Genomic DNA, 20,785 nt, shown 5'->3' on the forward strand with positions numbered 1-20,785 from the left:
GGAGCATGTGCCTCATGGGGCAACACCAGTCAGGTGGTGTCCCTGTTTCTTTCCCTTCCTTATATTCTACCTCTACATCTCACAAATGACAGCCTCAATAGCTTTTCCCTTTTAAATAGCTAGAATTTAAAGCTGTTCCTGCCTAAATTAATGGTCCCCTTCCACTTAATTTCAAAAGGAAAAAGTGTGCCTCTGATATATGAAAATGGAACAGTAAATTATTTAGTATCTTTTGCTAGCATAAATAAAGCAAACTCATTGAAGAAAGCCATGTGATGTATTTTCTATTAATGATCCTTTTAGCCATGTCAGTAGATGGCATCTGATACTTCTCCTATTAAAGACAATTGGAGTTTTGCCATTATGCCAGATGACGGCATGACCGGACCAATGGTTCTCACAAGAACCTATAAAAGAGAAAAGAGCATGGCACCCAAACCAGCAATTTGTAATATTTTATTGTGAGAGGGCCAAATCACAAAATCCTTGGCCCAGTTCTTTGGCGATCCAAATGCTTACAATAGTCACTAAAAACATTTTCCAAAAGTATGGGCTGTAGAGTGCCTCTGCAAACAGAAAGATGTAAGTTCTATGCTTTCAAATAAGCTACTTGCATTAGCAGTGAGTGTTTTTCTGGGAAGGGGATTCAGCAGGTACCCATACAGTTCTGTGGAAAGCAAAAACTGAAACTTTTCATTTTGCTGGCATATGTTTTCTTAATTCATCTGGATAGTTACTTAATCAATAGTTCCAAAAGATGGCAGAAGAAATGTTAACTCTTCAGGTAAATATAATCTGATTACTATTTACAGAGAAAATTTCTGCTAAAGAGATCAAACCCCTATAATAAATGTTCTTCTCTAGTTTAGACTTAAATGCTGCATTATAGCTTTTAATTTTATAAAAAACATGCATAGTATTTGCTGCACACAGATTATTCCCCTATGCTTGGCAATTTGTTTGTTCTAATGTGTAGACAGGATTTTACATATAATAGTAATAATAATAAAAGCAAATTTTAATAGATTAAATCGGTGGTTCCTAAGGATAATGACCTGCCACTAGATTAGAAGGAACTGAGATTGTCATAGTTGAGATGGGAAAAGGACAGAATCTATGTCCTGCTTGAAAGAAGAGTTTATCATGTAGAATGTAGTTCATTCTTTGTACTTTTGTCTTATTAGACAGGCACTGCAAGTAATTCTCTAAGAAAGACAGGCACAGTTCCACAGTTGGTGCTAACTTCTCAGCCAAAATGTAAAGCATGTGCACTTTTCTTTTATGCTTCATTTAATATGCCAAAAATATGTGGATTGCATACAGACACTTAGGCATAAGTAACTGCTTAATCCACTTGCCAATAAGATACAAATGGTTATCATGCTAAAAATATGCTTACAGATGAATTAGCAGTGGGTTAGCAGACTAATTCCAACACTGCATATGAAATAGCTTGTTGCTACAGTATATCAGTGCACACATTCAAGCACCTTTGACATACTGCTACTAAATCCCCAGACAGGATTCTTAACATTGTTGGGAAAGAGCAAGCAACCAATAGAAAGGTCCCAAATGAATAAAATAATAAATAAATAAATAGTATGTATCTACACTCAGTTAATTAATATTGGATCCAGTTGCAAGTTTACTTTCATGTAAACTTCTTGGGCACATTTTGAAGCTGACCTCTGGGTATGGGAGTCAGAAGAAATAGCATGTTCACTTTACAGTCTGGAGAAGACTGACAAAACTGAAAGGATCATGTAACAGTTATACACATGCTAGTGTCTGTCAAAATCTCTTCTGCAGGCAACATCAAGCTTTTCTATTAGCCTTTTTAATTAACTTTTAAGAGCAGTGGCATGGCTTTGATTTTAGATAATGCAAATGACAACACAAAGTTTTTGCTATAAAAGGAGAAATCCACAGGATTTGCTTAGACATGTGCAAGCAGCTTGCTTTTTTTGTTAATATTCTACAGATTGCCTCTGAATATGCATTAGAAGACCAGCAGAATTCAGACCTTTTTGGAGATGTAAGTATTTTTAGTTGGACAAAGTCATGAGTTAAATTCAAAGTGGAAGTCTACTAAGCAAAGTTATTCAACACAGTTAAGGCATTGGTATACTTCTGGCTCATCACCAGGAGCATTGTATTACCCTGAAAAAATATATAAAGCAAGAACAGAAACATCATTTAAAAGAAAAAGAGAGAGGGAAATTTAGAAAACTGCAGAAAAAAACTCTAAACATTGTTTTTCTAATGCAGCCTAAATTCTGAAATTATGTTTAAAGTTAAAAAAGATACCCGCAGGCAGTGCAAATGATTAGATGGGACATACTTACTTGCGTGCCTCGCCCTGTGCTTGAGAGGTCTGTGATCCCTTTCCGAGTGCTGGTCGTCTTCTCCCTGCTCTGTGCCTTCTGATGAGATTGCAAAGGAGAGAAGGGAAGGAGGTGCTTCCGACTGCCCTCCTTCCACTTGAGAATCAACACACCCCCTGTCAGCTAGAGACCTGGGTGCTTCCTTCTCCCTGTCTGAACAGTCTAGGATCACCTCCACCCTGGGGAGAGATGGAGCTGCACCTTGGATCCTCTTGACCTCTTTGCCACTAGAAAACTGGACTACTTTGCTTGACCACTGGATGTTGCCCTCTTTCACTCCCAGGGGAATTGCAATTACAGGGCTAGTCCCAACTTCTTGTACACTGGGTGCTCTTCCTGAAGGAGTGCATTTTTCTGCCCCTAAGAGAGTCACAGCAGGAGGATTGGTGCCCTTGTGTGCATCATTTGAGAGGGACAACTGCAGCTCAACCATAGTACCTGGCCGCCTTTCTTCTGTCTTCCCTCTGAAAGCAGCTTCATCTGTCACGAGCACTTTGGAGGTGCCTATCACTTTAGGAGTAATTCTGTGGCTTTGTGTGGTCTCTTGTTTCATTTCAGAAAAGTGTTTGTTGCTTTCTCCTGCTCCCTGGTGAGTCTCACTGTATATCTCTGTGATGCATAAATCTCCATGGGGTATCTCTTTCGCTGTGTTAATTTGCAGTGTAGTACTCTGCCTATAGTCCTCATTTTTTATGTTATCATGTTTTCCATTTTCTCTTTCACTGCTCAAGGTTTCATTTATTCCATTGGAGGATCTGCACATACATAAACAAGTAATTCAAGAAATTAAGCTGCTGTAAACACAGCAATTGTAAGTACAGTTACAAAAGCAATTTCTGTATAGCATTTTTCCCCCTATATGAATTGTGGTACCTGCTAGCAGGTCCATTTAAGTAGAAAAATTTTCCTAGAATGTAAAGGTCTTAAACTGAAGCATTTTTGTATCTTTCAGAATTCTTCAACTTAACAGTTCAGTAACAGGGAAATTACACTACTGCGGTAGAACGATGATCCTACTACCATCCTTCTGCAATGTTGAATTATATCATCCCTACAATCAGTATGCTTTCACAGACACATTTCTGTTACAGTGTTTCTAAACAAATGCTGCTGAGACTTCTGGAACAATACTTCTTCATATTTTACATGTGCATGAGAAAATTAACTGTGCATGACATCAGAAGAGTGGTTAATTTTTGGCTCTGTGGCTACTACTACAACTGTTTTAGGCACCATCCTCACATATAGCTCTTGTCCCAAAAAGTTTACTCTCTAAGAAAGGGGTAAGTACTGGATGAGGATCAGATGGAGGGGAATGAATACTTGAAATACATTCAGAGAATTCCTGCGAGGAATATATCATGGAATAATTAAAACATTCTGGGCTTATTCCAGTGATGCAGTGAAAAAGGGTAGTAAACCCATACAATATTTCCTAGTTATTAAAAAATATATATTTCTAACTGGCAAATGTTACTTTGACTTCCTGAAGCCTACTATATACCTCAGTGTAGCTCCCTTTTTTAAACTGTTCATTCCTCTGGCCCAGTTAGGACTCCTAGTGTACTCTCTTGCTTCTTCTTTCAGTACTCTGGGCCATACTGACTATTATTAATTCAAGAAGAAACCTTTTCTGTACAGCAAGACTGCAGCATGTTATTAAGGCTTTCTGTTGACTAGAAGGTAGCAAAGCACTTTTTTCAAATGAGGGAAGCAGTAGGTACCCTCAGTAAAATATTTATATCAAGTATTATGGAGATTTCTGAAATCAAAAATGGGTCTCAGGTATTCTGAAACTTTGGAACCCCATACAAAGAAAGGCTGGAAGAAGCAACAGAGGAAATAAATCTGTCAGTGCACTGAAGAAGCATTAATATCACTTGGTTTTCTAGCCATGCAGCATACTGTTTGTAGCAGTCTGGGTCTGCCTCAAATAGCACAAGATGTGTAACATCCATTAAACCACATATGGAGCTACATAAAGGTCAGACAGATTTTAATTTAGGGAGCTCCTTGTGAGTGCCGCTGGATTCCATCATATTATGCTATTTGGATGATCAATTGTACTGCTCTTAAGTACAGATATATGACAGAAATCTGTAAACATTTCCTTGTAAGATATGAGACTGGGGGCTGGGCCAGCTAAATGTTAGCCTTTATTGGTAGCTGAGTGATTGTGTGTATGTGTGAGAGAAAGATTTCCACCTTAAAAAGGTGTTTACTACTTATGGATATACTTCTACTCTATATAGACATAAATGTGTATCCATGTGTCAGGAGGCATAATACTGGATCTGATCTCTATTTTGTCATTTAAGATTCTGCTTTGTCAAATTATTATTTTTGTTTTAGGTCTTTCCAGCTCACTGCAGGAGCAACACCCCTGGTGTAATTCCAGGAAGGAAGCAGAACTCATGGAGTCAGCACGGCAGGGTTTGTGTCAGAGTCATGTTTTACTCCCTACATGGTGCATTTAATTTTGGTATGCACTGAGCACACTCCCTGCTTCCCCCTAGAAATTTTCTTTCTAGACTCAGCAGTAGCCCAAGAATTGCTAATACTGATGTGAAAAGGGCAGGCTAGTGTTTCTGTTTCTGTCCCCATTCTCGATGTTTCCCTGATGCATCTGTTCAGCATTTGTCAGGAAGGTCAGCAAGATGCTCCCCCACATGGCATCTGGAGAGTGCCTGCCCTGCAGGGTGTTTCTTTCCTCTAATCCTGTAAACCAAAGGTTTTGTGGGCACTGCTGGTCAGTTACTGACTGTGGTTTACAGGGTACTGGGAGAACCTTTTGTAGACATCAAAGGCCAAGTAGCATTTTAAAAACTACTTTAAAAGCCTAATTTTCCTCCCAGTAAGCTTAGTAAGAGCAGAATTAGGCCAACAATGGTTGCCTATGAAAATCTCATCCTTCGTGCAAATAGTTTAGGAACAGTCAGAAGCTTCCCAAGGAGAAATATTCTTCCCTGCCAGCAAAAGATGCTTGGATGTAAAGATCACCATTGGAACACCACTTTAATTAGGCATTATTCTTTCCTCATGATTTTCAGCATTTTCTTGAGATGGCTGCTAACAAGTGGCTACTCAGGAAAGGAAGGGTTTGCTTCTCATTGCTTTCGGAGGATGCTAAGACACTTCCTGAAAAACCCTTCTGGTGGTAGTGCTGAGAGGGCTACTATCCACAAAGGAGGTAGCAGGGGAAGAGAAGTGTTTCAGTTTATTCTCCCATACCCTGGAGGATACTGACAGTAGGGGCTGGGAATTGGGGAAGATGAGCTGATGAGAAGAAATTCAAAGATTCTCATGGTGAATTCCTTTAGAACATTTTAGTTACTTTCAGAGTGTTGAGCAACTGCAATTTTCTTGAAATTTCTAACAGACACAGTTTCATTCCATGAAACACTGAATTATGTGGTCTAAGCACTCTGTTTTGGTTCCGATTTTCAGGATATGTCTTGCCGTTCACCATACATTCAAGCAGGGGCAATGGAGTGAATGGAAGATGTGCTGTCACTTTCAGCTAGTGTACTGTGGCCTTCAGACCAACTGAAATATCAGTTATAGAGCAGCAACAGGCAGGAGTCAACGCATATGGAGCTATTTCTATGGCTGCAAAGAAGACAGCTGGTCAGCCACAAATATCATCTTTACAAGTGCAGTTCCAGTAGTCATGTTATGAATTAAAAACATAAGAATGCAGCTATCACGTGAGGAGCACTCAAATGGTACACTGCTGAACCAGAAACAAGAGCTATGCACTGTGGAGAAGGTAAGCTGTAATCCTCACCTATCACTGTTCCCCTGATCTCATCACATTGATCCATTTCTTAGCCCAAGACAACATACACAGACAGGTCATGCAAAATGTCTGTTATAAATAAAATGAATACTCCTTGAGAGCAACTTGTTTTGAAGGTAGATTGTAACTTTGAACTACTAGACACTTTAGAAAAGTTCCTTTGCGCAGGTTGCAGAAACCACAGAGGAATTTCACATGCTGTTTAGACATCCCTGGTAACCAGAGACAAGTGCCTTTTTTGCACCAGAGTCCTTTCAGCCTTTCCAGTGACACTCCTCTGTTAGCTCTTGTGATGAATCCTGACCCCTTCTGTCCTCCCAGTCCTGCCTGGGGGAGAGCAAATCCAGGGAACAGCAGTAGCTTGTGGGGAGGAGCCATAATTCCTGACAAGGAGTGTGGAAGTCTCAGGTCTTTTCTTCCTCTTCTTACCCACACTGAAGGCAATTCAGAGTTCATCTTGTCTGAATTCACAAAGTCCGGGGAGAATGTGCTTACTGTAGGTGGTTCTGAACTCAAGATTGCATGCATTACACTGGCGAAAATTACAGAACAGTCATTAGAATTGGCTGATGTGCAGTGAGCAGTAATGCTGGCTTGCTTGCAAATTTACATGAAGGTTCTCTACTCTAAGAAGCTCGAAGCATTTTCAATGAAAGCTGAAATTCACTATCACTGTTTTATAAATGGAGAAGCTGAGACCCAGAGAGCTGTGACTTGCCCCACCTCATCTAGCGAAGTGCTAACAGCTACAGAAATAGAATTCATGATTTCCAGACCCTCTCCCCCTCCTGACATATTTTGCCCCCCAAGAAGACCATTTGCTGGCTTGCTTGCAAATTTACATGAAAGTTCTCTACTCTAAGAAGCTTGAAGCATTTTCAGTGAAAGCTGAAATTCACTGTCACTATTTTATAAATGGAGAAGCTGAGACCCAGAGAGCTGTGACTTGCCCCACCTCATCTAGCGAAGTGCTAACAGCTACAGAAATAGAATTCATGATTTCCAGACCCTCTCCCCCTCCTGACATATTTTGCCCCCCCAAGAAGACCATTTGCCATGTCATCATCAAGGCATATCTGTCTAACACACTTTCTCTGTCTACAAAGCTTTTGCTTTTTGTAAGCCTCACTTCCATATCTGTGGGGAATAACAACACTTCACTACTTCAAAGGGGTGGAAAGAATAATTGAAGTCAAGACCCTGCAGTATGCAGATATGGTAGTGAACACCTTGTAAGCATTAAGAATACCTAATAAGAAATAAAATCGTTACATTTGGAGACTGTACTCTTAATTCTGTGCCTGAACTGTGCTGTTCAAATTATATACAATAATTCCTTCAGATCAAATAGTCTGTCTTTCCTCCCTTTTCCATACAGACAAGCAGAGTTACAGACATTAATAAGAGGACTATCAGAAGCTCACAGTATAAGTCTGCAAAATAAGTGCATTCAAAACCAGAATTTTCTATGTGGTTTACTGAACAGAATTGCACCAAAGCATTCTGAGCATTCCTGTACCTCTTGATAAGCATCTGCAGGACGTCAGTCAAGCTTTCCATCAGAACAATAACTTCAGCATACGTTAAGTCTCCACAAGGCTTGCCATTGATAGACACCACCTCATCTCCCTCACACAGTCCAGCCTTAGCTGCTTTGCTCTTGCTGCGAACCTGCAATGAGTCAAAAACAAATTCCAAATTGCACAATTAGTGTTCATTTGAAAATGGCAGCAACCATGTCTTCAACTTACTTTTGTCTGTACAAAAGAAAAAGGATCAGTAATATTGATCATAAACAAATTTCTAGTAACACAAATGAATAACTTGTCCCAGCTGAGGTTAATACTGTTCTGGCCAGTAATAACAAATACAAAAACTTCTGGTTTACTGAGCTTGTGAGCTAGATGTCAAACAGGCTGGAAATTTTTTTCAAAAAGGGAGACATAGAAGTTTGGGACAACAATCAATTGATCAGATATTAGCAGAAATGCAAAAAATCTCATTAGTTTCTCCCAAAATGAAAGACTACTAAAGCTGAATTCTATGCCAAGATTTTAAAAGAGTGTGTAACTTCAGGCTCCTCTGGGCAGAATGTCAATATCTACATGCTGTTAGAGCTGTAGGTATACAGACTGTTGGTATACTGGACACTTTTCCTTAGATGCCCAATGGTAAAGGTTTAGTTGCCAGACTATAAACATCTGAGTCACTGGAGATCCTAAATCCATGTTTAGTCATCTGAGTAAGTGCCCTGATTTATTAAAGTTAAGACACGCCTGTTATGGTTTAACCTTCCCTGTTAAGTACTCATTCAAAAATCTTATGCAGCTCAGTTTTTGCTGTTTCACTTCTTTTTCCACTGGCAGCGTGTTATAACTTATCACAGTCTTTGTATAACAAAACCTAGACAGCTTTAACACCACTCAAGGTATGCCATACAGTTGACTGCTATTTTTAAAGTACATATTTGGCAAACAGTATGTTATATTAACCAGAATGCTTGCAGGAGTCTATTTTAGAATGACACATACACATAAAAGGGCTGTCCTTGGGTTCTTTGCTCTCAGTCTTCTACCTGGTGGTGCAAGTCCTTTGGCCTTATACGATATTCAGTTGGTGGGTTGATACATTACCGTTACTATTTCTCGTAGCATTTTCTTGAAAATTTTTAAAGAAGTAGTGTGGTTCTACCACACTCACAGCAGCAGAGTCAGTCCCCACTGACTCTACGAAAGTTACTTCTGACTCACACCAGATTTGAGGGTGCAACTGTCCCACAGACTCATGGAATTGTCCCCAGTTATACTATTAGGCCACTGGGCTGGTACCTAAGATGCATTTCTGGAGGCAATTTTGAAAAGTTTCTTGGAGTCAGGATGATATGTGGAATAAAGAGTGAGACTGCATGTTTTTCAGTGGCACAGCCATATATCTTTGTTGTTTCAATTTATACATACGCATATGTCATATTATGGCTTTTTGAGCAGTGAAGAAACAGAAGCCTGGTGCATACAGAAGCCAGTTTCTACCTTGCAGAGTTAACATTTACAAATATGGAGTGGTATGCAGCTCTGTTTATCTCCCCTTAGGCAAGAGCATAAACATCCTTGTGCTTTGGGAAGAAATGACAGTTTAGACAGTGTTTAGAATGTTTTGCTTCATATATGAGCTAGGATTTAGGTTGAGGGTTTGTTATTGTTTTTTTAAATAGGAGCGTATGCTATTAAAATTTTACAAGACATCTTAGGCCTGAATGTAAATATTTAATGTAGACGCTAGCAAGAATTCAGAATGACCCTTTTTCAAAAAACATGTGAACAGCAATTATAGCAACATGTGAACTCTGAAATAGCATAATGTGATACCTAGATTGTGAGAAGACTTGTTTCTATTTCTTTATTAAGTGTCTGAGAATTTGGGGTCAGTTCTTTCATAGATTACCATTACAGCTGTCTCAGGAGAGAAACTGTTACCCATTCTGTAACTTCACTGATTTATGTCAAAAAGCAAAATTACCATGTTAATATGTCTACGTGAATTGGTAGACAGCTCAACCACTTTCATAATTTTTTAAACAGACTCCTTGGTAGCATTCAAAGAAAATAGACAAGGGCATTGAATTTTCCTTTTAAACTCCTTGAAAGGGCCTCTCAGTTCATTTTGCTGCCTTGTGAATTGTTGAAAGATCACAATTGTGAGATATTTGAACCTTCATACAAAAACTCAACCTCTTCTTTGGCTGGTCATGCAGGAAAGAAATTACTGGAAGTCGCTATGTTTCACTCTCTGGTAGCATTTCAGTTGATATGCACATTAGAGCAAATTTCCTGTTGGTATTGTATTTCCAGGTTTATCTACATAAATCAAACCTTTAACATGATTTTGCCATTGCAGGATCACACTGCACATGCTGTACATATTAATGGTTCTCCTGACTGTATGTCAGCCTTTTCCCCAGCCTCTCCCAGAGGCACCTGTGCCTCCCAAATTTGAACAATATTTATATAAAATCACTGCAATTTTATTCTTTTTGTGTGTGTGTTTCTGTTGGGGAAATAAAAGGGAGGAGAGAGCACTGACAAAAAATGAGCAAGGGCAGGTTGTATAGTAAATTCTAGCAGGTTGCTGCTAGGGTAGAAAATCCTAAGAAGATTTGTGGAAAGCAGGATCTTCCTAGTAAAGTATGTGTTTAGTGGACAGTTTTCCCTCAAAGGAAGTTTTGGCAGAAAGCCTTTGATGAGCCCACTGGGAAACAAAAGCTGCCTTTGTTAGCAGAAATACAACTTGGTCACACAGGGGACAGTACGAAACCTTCATCCAGTTCTTGGGAACTTAAGGCAAGGCATATTTGGTTGTAAAGCAGAAGAGATTCTTCCAAAACTAGTGATTGCTGTAGCCTTATAGTGCAGCCAAGGTTTCCTCAGTTACTTGTTTCTCCTATCTGCTTTGGGCTGGAGTTTTCTTTGGGAAGGAAAAGTGTTTTTTCCCATAAAATTTGGGAATGGGATCTCACTACTAGAAGAATATACTTGTAAAGATTTTCTTAGTTTTTCAGTGCTTGCAATACTGGTATAACACAGCGAAGCTGAGTCTGTACCATTAGTGCTGAACCTGTCAAGATACCAGCTGCTCCTGGGGCATTTTGAAGGGCTTTAGCCCACTTTCCCCTGGTGCTGCCTGTATTGCTTTTCTGCTCCCCCTCAGTCAGGATTTTTCCTTTTTATTATTCAAGTTATATATCATGCGCTCGTTAGAATGCTTTGGTTTTCTTCCAATTACAAAATGAAATGGCAATGGAAATATTTACTTTGAATTCCAAAAGTTTTAAGGAAATCATCGCACAAGGTGTATTGGCATTGCAGCGGTACTGACCTTAGTCAATGCTGTGCATGCTCTGCCCATAGGGAGTTTTAGATTTCTGAATTTTAACAGTATTAAAGTGTTGTATATAAATAGCTGTACACAAAGACTTCAGGTTATTCTGAGCCATTTGTTATAATATTCTCTAATTTCAGGTGTTTAGATTGCTGTGGCTGGAGGGTGTGAAACACAGTGCTTGATTATTTGGACAATTTACCTGAAGTACATAATTTCTTTTCGTTCCCAGATTACTCCTGTATCCAGAATCTCCCACTATCAGAAGCACCCCTTGCTGCTTAAAACATCAAGTGCTGAGCAATTCCTCATATCCACAGAGACATTAATCTTAGGGGAAACTTCCTTTGTGAAGAAGTTAGCCTGGATGCTCGCTGTTATCTGAGCACCACGGAGGAGCCAGGACCCTCTGTGAGCAGCACAGCATGAACCTGCACAAGCAGCAGTAGCCCTCGTCCCTAAGACAGAAGGCCACAGGGGCTGGTGGAAGGCTCCTCAGCCCCTCACCTGGCACCTATTTACAATCAGCTGCTGTAACGAGGGAGTGGGGGCTGTCCAGAGGCTCTTCAGGAGGGTCTATAAAGACTTGGGCTGGAGACTGTGAGGGAGTAAGGTCTGGGTGCTGTGATGTGCTGGTGAGAGATCACATTCCCAAAGGCACAGGTATGTGGGGGGAAAAGTATGGGATAGTAACTTGCTGTGGGTTGGTGGTAGCTGTGGGATGCTCCTGAGGTTGGAGTAGTCATAGGTGCCTGCAGCACATGGCAATTTCAGTCAGTTTCTTAACTGGTGGAAGGTGAATAAACTGAGGGATACGTGGTGGCTGTGCTCATGCTAGTTTGGGGCAAAGGAGGGGTTTTGTAGACAAAGCTAATGCTGAGTCCCAAGCCTTCATGCTGTGTATGCTGTAGTGTTTTTGCTTTAAACTAGCTCTAGTCTCATTCTGTCACCTGGAGACTCCTTGCCAGGTAGCAGGTCTGTTCCTTTGATTTGCCCTCTAACAGGTCTGTTAGATTTGTTCCTTTGATTTAATCTGAAAGCAGTTTAGTTTGTACAACCCAAAACTGTTCCATACTATGAAACAATGTATGGTAAATCAGGATAATAGGGAATCTTGCCTCAGAAAATGTAATCCTGATGATGCTAAAAAGCTAAAGTAGATGCACCTGTTACTTGTTGTGGCTGCACCTGGAGGCACAGACGGCAACTGGGGCTCAGCTTACCAGCTGATGATCTTGGTTGTGTGTCTGGGCCCTATAATAAGCAGATCAGAGAGTTGAGGTATGTTGAACCTGATAACAGGGTCAATGAGTTGTAGTTTAAAGCAAGGCAAATGGACTTGAGGACACTACAGTCCTGGTTCTCCAACTGTGCAACTAAGAAATTATTAGGATATTTCATAGCTTTTTACCAGTAACTTTTAGGAAGGATGACATATATCTTATTCCGGTGTGCTGCTAGGAGTACACACCTGTATCTGGGACGTGTCTAAGTGGTGTGCTTCAGATGTAGCCTGACTGAGCAATCAGACTCAATGATTGCTCAGCCTGACTGAGCAACCAATCTGAGAAAATGAGTCATCTGAGCACAAGTGCAATCCATTTAGCCTAAGTCCTTATCTATTAAAGTAAGACTTTTTTGTGGCTTTAAAAAAAATGTATATACATATATGTATACTTGCACAGCAATATTCTTAATGTAAAGCAAGCTTTCCAAACCATGAGTTATTCTCAGAACTATTTACTGATCCTTTTTCAGTTTGCCAGCAGCTTTTAGACAACAGAACAGAAAATATTGCTGCTGGATGTAGTGGGAATACACTTCCCTTGCTCATACAGAGAGAGTTGTTTCTCTCACTGAGGGGTCACCTCTGGAAGAGCCTATTTAGTTGAATATTCTATCTAATTCCTGAAACCTCTTCTGAATGGTGGTATGGCCCTCAAGGCTTGAAGCTGGTTTCGGTGAACTTTATTTGCATGTGTAAGTCCTCAGTGTTAATCTTGAGGTTTTGGTGGATGGCTTTGTGTATTCTTATGCTGAAACATGGTGCCCAAAATAGCATGGCTTACAAGGCAAATGGGACTTCTGTAGATCAGTTGTTGGTCTTTGTTATTTACTACTACTACAGTTATGTCAGCTGCAAACTTTACCAGCAGTGACTTTGTGTTTTCTTTTAGACTGGTGATTAAACATCAATAAGAAAGGGTGAAGGGTGCTTAACAAGGATATGTCCTTTGACTACTGTTATGCCCCCATTGAATAATGATTTCCAATTTAAGGTTACCTTCTCAGACCCAACAACTAGCCAGCTTTTAAAGCAGTGTTTTTTACTACAGTAGCAAACTGTGCCCTTGGATGTCTTGCCATCAATAACGAAGAACTGTGTTTAAGAAATATCTATTAAATAGTCCTTTTAAAATAATATAATAATTAACCTTAATCTTGGTTTTACAAACCTTATTCTGTATAGTCACTTCAATCTCGCCATTAACTAATAGAGTAGCTTTATTTAAATGTGTCTTGTGTTGAGGTTTTTTAAATTTTTCCCCACAAAAGTGGTGACCTACTTTCTGTTTAGAGAAAAATAATCAGTCTAGACCTTCCCATTATGTAGAAATTGTGTAACTTTTTTTTTACTCTATAAGCAGGTTCTATTTACCTGCCACTTTACATGACTTTCTGCATGTAACATCAAGATTTTAGTATCTCTCTTCAGGAATTTTCTGGCAGGTAACTGAGCAATGATTACTGGGTTTTTTGTGTAAGGAGGTTTCTAAAGGCTTTTTTTTTTCCTCTTTCCCCAGCTTATGGCATGTTATCCTTATACTAGTTTGAGGGAGGAAGATGCAACTAGATGGTAAGCACAGTTAAAAATTCTCACTTGGTGTCAATTCATTGTTTCACAGTTATAAGCACAAGTATCAGTTTTGTCTATTTGTGTTGAGAACTGTTTCTGGATACAGAAGTATGTTGTGAATGAAATGACTGCTATAAGGGGGGGATTAGTTTTCCAGAAATACTGATTCTTTTACTGTTGGAAAAAATACAGGTCTGAGCATAGAACAGGGTGCCTGGTTTCTTAGATACAACTATTCTACTGTATTGTCAGAGAAATAAAAAAGGGAAAGAAGCAAAGATAATAGGTATCAGTATGTAGGAAAGGGGGAGTGGGGCTACGAGTGTGGAGACACTACGTCGTCTGTCTTTGTTCATACCAGTATTAAAGCAACAAGTGTTTGATGCACTCTTCATAAGTAATATTTTCCCTAAAAGAAATAACTTACAATTCTAACATTTGATACCCTGAATACAGATCTGATGTTTCTGAATCTAAAACTTTTTTATATAGTCAGGTATCTCAAGTTTAACAGAAGGTAAAATTAAGGTAAAAATCCAAGTTAAATGGACTGTGTACCAGAAATAACAAGGAATTCAACTGACTTGAGTATGACCTAGTCTTGGCTGTAAAAGAGGTGGTGATTCAAAGTGATCCAAAAGACAGGGGCAGTGATGAAGTGATCCAAAATCTAAGCAATTAAAATTGTATTCTGCTTGCTGACAAAGTGGCAAATAGTAAGTACTACATGTGGAAGTACACAAAGTGTATGTGGAACTTGGCTTTGCCACTTAATTAAGTACAGCATAGTATTGCCGCAGTTAAAGGCCTGCTTGCTAGTTGCTGCAATAAATTTAGCTAGCTAACATGTTTCTCTTAACTATGTTTAAGGCCAGCATAAATAACAATATAATCAATACTTAGTTTAATTTTATCAGGCATTAGCTCATACTTTTCAGAAGTTACTTTTCTCAAGTTACTTGATTAGCTAGGTGTTAGTCATGAAGTTCAGGATCAGGGATAAAAGATCAGTGTTTCCTGTAGACAGTATTTAAAAAAACAAAAAAAGGCACTTCATATCTTTTATTATAAACCCTACAGAAAATGCAGTGGCTAGTAAATGTATTTAAATATATTTAAAAGTTATCTGTCACTCTAATAAAATTAACAATGTACAATGCTTTATTATGAGCAGGAAGTAGAAGCATTGAGTGGCACAATTTTTAATGTATTAGTGGTTTTAGTTGTATGAAATCAGGGAATTAAAATGAAGTTACAAATTAACTGAATTCAGGCACAGTTTCTAAATTAGGGGTCTAGGGCCTTGTTTTACAATGTTTATGCATGCAGGAGTCCTTTAGACAAAAAAGTAATCTTCAGTTAGTAAACTTTTTTTAGATATAAATCTCTGTGCAGTAAGTTAACGCTACTCCATAATGCGTTTGGGTTCTTTAGGGATCTCTGGAGACCTTTAAATAGCTCAGAGACTTCAAGCTAGTAAACACAGATCTTGCTAAGTCAAAATCCTGGGTCTCACTCACAACCGAGTCCAAACAAGCATTTGCCAGTGCTCCTCAGTCCAAAGCACCAGTCCTTCCACTGACAGTGTTCTGAACCTTCCCAGGCAGGTGGTGGTACATGTGTGAGGTAATCCATAGTCACATAATCAATAGAGGTGACACAGTGACAAACTCGCATGCCTTCTTTTTGGTTTTTTAAACTCAGGTTTGCAATGAGAATGCTCAAATGTATTTCCATCTTAACGCTTTCTTTGCCATCACAAGTTATAGTATGGGCTGTATAAATGCAAGTCTTAAGAAAAAAGGTGACCTCTCTCTACTTTGCATGGATTACATATAGATATTGGTACCCATCTGTGAATTCAGATGTGAATTCTCTGTTCTCTGGCTATGTAGCTATCTATTAAAAAATATAGTCAGTGACACAAGCCTTTCTGTGACCTTTCCATTTCATAAGGATCTGGTCTTTGCTGTCCATCTCTACACCTGCCACTATTTAAAATTATGTTTATAGTTTTAAATGTCTATGTTTTTTCAGCCCTATCTGAAATAAAACTGTCAGTTTCCAGCTTTAAATCAGCACCTCTGGAAACAAAGATACAACCTGTCAGTCAGCCTGTAGATCATGTTTCATACAAGGAATTAAGTCCTTTGATGGAATAACTCTAATTAAGATGCTTTGACTTGCATCGTGGTGTGGAAGCTAAGTCATGACTGCAGCTTGTAGGCTGTATGCTTAAAATACTGAGGGAATCTGAAAGAAAAAGGCAACTCCCCCTGCTCCAACCTACTAAAACTGTAATAAAGTTAGGCCGCTTGTCTTACTGGTTAATAAATCTAGGCTTGTTGAAGTTAGCATGTACTTGTGTGTTATTAATGTCTATATGAACGTGCCATTCTGCTCTTGAGCTTGCTCTGTGTTTTCAAGCACATGGAATAAGTACCCATACAACAGTTCATTATGCATTAAATCTGTCTATGTAACAGATAGCTTTCTGTTACATGGTTAACATGCAACTCCTATTCTAACTCCAGAATAACAATGCTGAAAAATTCTTCACAGCTATTACCTTGCCAGCTCTTCCATGTATTTTGAGCAATGTTTCAAACACTTCAACTAAATTTGTCTAAAATTCATCCCTTTAATACTGTGTTTGTGAAGGTCACTGGTGACATGTGGATATTGGAGATCATGACATGTTTCAGATAGACAGCTGGGAAAATCTAAGGTCCAAGTATTTCATTTTCCTGGCCCACATGTCAGGGTAACAAAACAGGGCAAGATGCAGTTGGTTATCAGACCTTGTGACTGCCCATATATGAGGAAAACCAAATGACCCTTGTATTCTTAGTTTCCTCTTTGAATATGTATATAAAGAGAAAGTAGTTGTCAGTAGATGGAAAGCTAGAGATGAGCAGACAGGAAAGAGTTATCAGATCTTTGGAAAGGGAATTTTAGCCACTCGCTGATTAAACTGAGTAACAGCAGCATAGTTTAGGAGTTCCTTGAGAGGTTTTCAAAACCATATGATTAGGAAATGTTCTTGCCTAGAACTCCAGTCTGGGCTTTGTGTCCACATAAATTCATTGGAAATACCAGGTTCTAGTCTAAATCGAAGGCATGGCATTTTTGGCAGGCCAGAGCTCAAGCTTAGGGATTAAATTTTAAGCAAGCTGGGTTATATACTATTGAGATTACGGTGTCATAGACTGGAGTTTGAGTGGGATGACTTACCTGTGTAGGAGTATTGTGTATACACACCCTCAAAATCCATGATGGCTGTATACATTTTACTCCTATAAAGGGCCTCTTTAGAGCTGGTATACCAAATTCTAGTCTGTTTTCCTTAGCCATGCCTATATTTGAGTATGAGACTGCTGCATGATGTGGCTCAAGCTATTTGCATCTGTGCTGCCCAGAGGTGAGTTTGCACCAAGCTGATACCAGTTCCCATCCTCTCTATACTGAATTTCTCCACCAGACAAGCTAGTTTCCTGTGGACTTAGTTACAGTAAAAGCCACAGTGTAAAGCCTTCAGACAGGGCAAATTCATCAAGAGTGTGAGATTCAACCCCTCCCTAGCTCCTCTGAACGCATGGGCATGCAATAAGGACCCTTCCCCTTAGAGCATGTTAGATGCTAAAGCTGGAGTACTGTGACTGTAGTATAAAAAAAGTGTAGTAAAATACATTTTTCTATATCTTACCTTTTAAAGTCACTGTGTCCTACTCTTTGGGGAGTGTATGTAGAATTTGCACAGTTAGACCATGCAAATATCTGTTAATTAATTCGGTTGAACAAAGATACTTCTAAGCTATCTCCTGAATGCTTTTCCTGAGAGGAAGCTTTGAATAACGAAGTGTCTTTGGAAGATAAGCACAGAAATATTTCCTGTCACCAAATTCTTCCCAGTAGCAGGTTAATGATATTGGGAATTTGGCAGTTCAGCACACTCTTTGCTGCTTCTGGCCTTAAGGGAAGGCTCTTAGACACATCTACTGTTGTAGAGATGGCTTTCATGTCTGTCTGTAAAGCTAATTATATTACTAAATGGATTTTAAAATGAGAAAATACAACATAAGAAAGATGAAAGGAGAAATGATATGTTCAGTTATATTTTTGTTACGTAATGTTCTTTCATGTCTGATACAATACTCAAACTATTGGATTAAATGTAAAAAGTCATTCCAGAAGGTGAAGTAGGATGTTACTCTTTGAGTTCATGGGGCTGCTGCCGTTGATTATCACCAAGGTCATAATTGGAAAAGTTGAACAGTGGTACAGTATTATGGTAGTTTATGGCAAAATATATGATATAGGATGCTAAGATACATAAAGTGAAGGTACTTTTTAACTTTAAAACTCATTGATCCAGTTGCCCAAAAGGTTCTGGCTTTACTTACCAACTCACGGCTAAAGCAGAACTTTAATCGTGGTTTAGTCATGTAAAAGTTCATGGGACATTCTTGCAGAGGGGTGATGGTACCATCTAGTTATTGGTTTACTTTTTGTTTAACTCTGTCTCCAGTCAGTCCTGCTGCACTGTACATGTGAAATCGTGCTTCTTGAGCGCACTGGTTCAGTTTAACTGTTGTCTCCTCCTTCCCATAATGTGATAAGAATTACATAATGGTTCAGTTCTCTTCATATTGTATTCAACAAATGCAGTTTGGTACAACTTCTTATACATACTATTGTGGGAGGGTTAAAGAACATGTTTGACCATTTGTATATTGACGGAGCACTTGTGCCATTTGGAACCAGAGAGCAGAGTGATCTCAGTGAAAAGAAAAGCCTGCTCAAATTCCCAAAAGCTTTGCCTAATGTACTAGTGTATCATCTTGCTAGCGGTTGCCTTTCTCTGGCAGAAATCCAAAGTTAGCAGCTGAAGAAGGGATGAGATAATGACCTCCGAAATATTGATCTGGTATGCTGGCGACACAGCAGATTTCTCAATAGTGAGCTTGGGTACAGCACTTAAAGTCTGTTATTCATTTTGTACAACACATCTAGTGTATAGCCTGGCTATGGATTATCCTTTTTTGGGGTGTACTACTGCACACTTTAAGTTGATGTGTCAAAACTAAAATGTGCTAATTTTCTTGTTTACTAGTGCTGTTGATGAATTGGTGAACACTTGATAAGGAGCGGAATGATGCCATTGCGTTTCAATAGCGTGGCTGTGCATTGTCTGCTCTATTGCCATTCCCCTTTTCTTCTTGCCCTGCTTGAATAGTGACTGGTTATGTGCTTCCTGGCTTATTTTTATCCTAACCAACTTCGATCTTTCCATGATCATTGTAGCCACGTTTTCATTTCTTCTTTCCCACCACCCCCTGTGCAGAGAGATAATTGAATTGTCAATGCTTTTTGGGGATTGAGAAAATAATGCATCTTTACTGTGTGCTTTAGTATATAGGTAGCATCAAAAGTCTTCCAACTACAGTATAGCTTATAGCCTCGAGAAAAGAATTTCTGTGATGACAAGGTTAAAGGAGAATAAATAAATAGTAAAGATGTCTATATTATCTGCTACTGAACAGTTTGAGGCAATATTGGAAGTACTATAATAGACGGTCCTTGTGGTAATCATATCCACTGCCTAATCTTGGGCTGAACTCTTGTCACTGATACAGTAGTGGAACTGCTATGTACTTGCACTATTAGTATGGTCCTAAGACCATGCACTAGGTGTTTTCAGTAGAAAAAGTGGCACATTTCTTATACCAAAATTGAAATCAAAGGACAGGTAAGTGAAAGGTAAAAAGCAAAAACTGCTGTCTGAAAATACTTATCTCCTGGTGGTGCTAAGATAATAGTAGGGTATATGCACACTGTTACAAAGAGAGCAGCATTTCTAGTTTAGACTTGTGGCTGCTGGTAGAGAGCAGCAAAGGTATGTGAGAAGTGACTAAAAACATAAGCGCTTTCAGACCTGCAATTCAGTTTCTTAAAAGAAAAAAAAGATTGGATTCTTTTTCTGTTCCTCCACATAAATGAGAGGAAAGGGGGGGGAAAGTGGCCATATGGTTCCTCTGTGTTTAACCGAGATACATGATATGAGATATATTTTAGTCCATTCCGTTGAGTTTGTATCACATAATGCAGTGCTGTAAAACAAAGATGCATGGGCTAGCTGCAGAACTAGAAATTGGGATAACTGTATGAGGAAGATACTGAACAAGTATGCCTGAACCATGCCAGCAACTGCCATCCTCTAGGAAAAGGAGTTGCAGGTCCTTGGAGGCAAATGGAGGGAAAGAGAGAGTAGCAGAAACAGAGGGTGGGGTGCTAGAGTCAGGAGACTGTCTTCAGCTCTACATTACATTCATGTGGCTTTAACTGTAAACTAGAACAAACTGAATACATACTGTTAAGTGGTTTAGGAATAAGCTGTTCTAAATTTCTCAGACAAAATCTGTGATGCCATGGCAAGTCCTTTAGAAAAAGAATGTTACATCAATGTGGTTACAAGTTTCCCTGATAGAGTTAATCTTGTTGGGAGAGAACTCAAATATGCAATCTTCTATAATCATTGATTGCATATTCCTGATTTTTTTGCATCACCATACTGACCCTTCCATTAATACAGTCAAAGCTGATATCAGAACATATAATTACTTGTGTTTATCCTTTTAAAACACTGACACAACACTTTATTTTTCTAGGCCTCATGTTCTGACTTAATGAAAATCAACATTAACTGTCCAGAGGCCTGTTAAGATCGCTTTCCAAACTGCCAGATGTAATTTAGAGAGCAAAAGCTCTTACTGCTTTTGCAGCATCATGTGTGAAATGTGCTGATGTGGACACTGTTTTCAGTTACAGGTGGCAGTGTGCAACTGAGGTTCCAGGCTCAGACCAGGATTG

General features: G+C 39.1%; 1 protein-coding gene and 1 long non-coding RNA gene across 9 annotated transcripts in view; one reads left to right on the top strand and one right to left on the bottom strand.

Annotated features, from left to right (window-relative positions):
* SYNPO2 (synaptopodin 2) overlaps positions 1-20,785 on the bottom strand; it is a 100,027-nt gene that overhangs the window by 25,514 nt on the left and 53,728 nt on the right. The window contains exons 2-3 of one of the 2 annotated variants that reach the window (XM_069802927.1): positions 7,703-7,854; positions 2,346-3,139 (exon numbers count right to left, since the gene is read on the bottom strand). In XM_069802927.1, the coding sequence (XP_069659028.1) occupies positions 2,346-3,139; positions 7,703-7,854 (946 nt within the window). Of the gene's footprint in view, positions 1-2,341; positions 3,140-7,702; positions 7,855-20,785 lie in introns of those variants that run through there. The other variant, XM_069803013.1, reaches the window with a different exon arrangement.
* Positions 1,854-11,813, top strand: LOC138689347 (uncharacterized). Of its 7 annotated transcripts, none has more exons than XR_011328266.1 (4): positions 1,854-2,035; positions 3,116-3,195; positions 3,337-4,817; positions 5,832-7,469. It is a non-coding gene; the product is annotated as an uncharacterized lncRNA (long non-coding RNA). The 7 variants fall into 7 exon arrangements; XR_011328248.1 differs by lacking the exon at positions 1,854-2,035 and adding exons at positions 2,749-2,884; positions 11,291-11,813 and having other exon boundaries at positions 3,116-4,817; positions 5,832-6,153; XR_011328259.1 differs by lacking the exon at positions 1,854-2,035 and adding an exon at positions 2,749-2,884.

The sequence above is a fragment of the Haliaeetus albicilla genome, chromosome 1 (genome assembly GCF_947461875.1).
Source record: "Haliaeetus albicilla chromosome 1, bHalAlb1.1, whole genome shotgun sequence".
Taxonomy (NCBI): Eukaryota; Metazoa; Chordata; class Aves; order Accipitriformes; family Accipitridae; genus Haliaeetus; species Haliaeetus albicilla.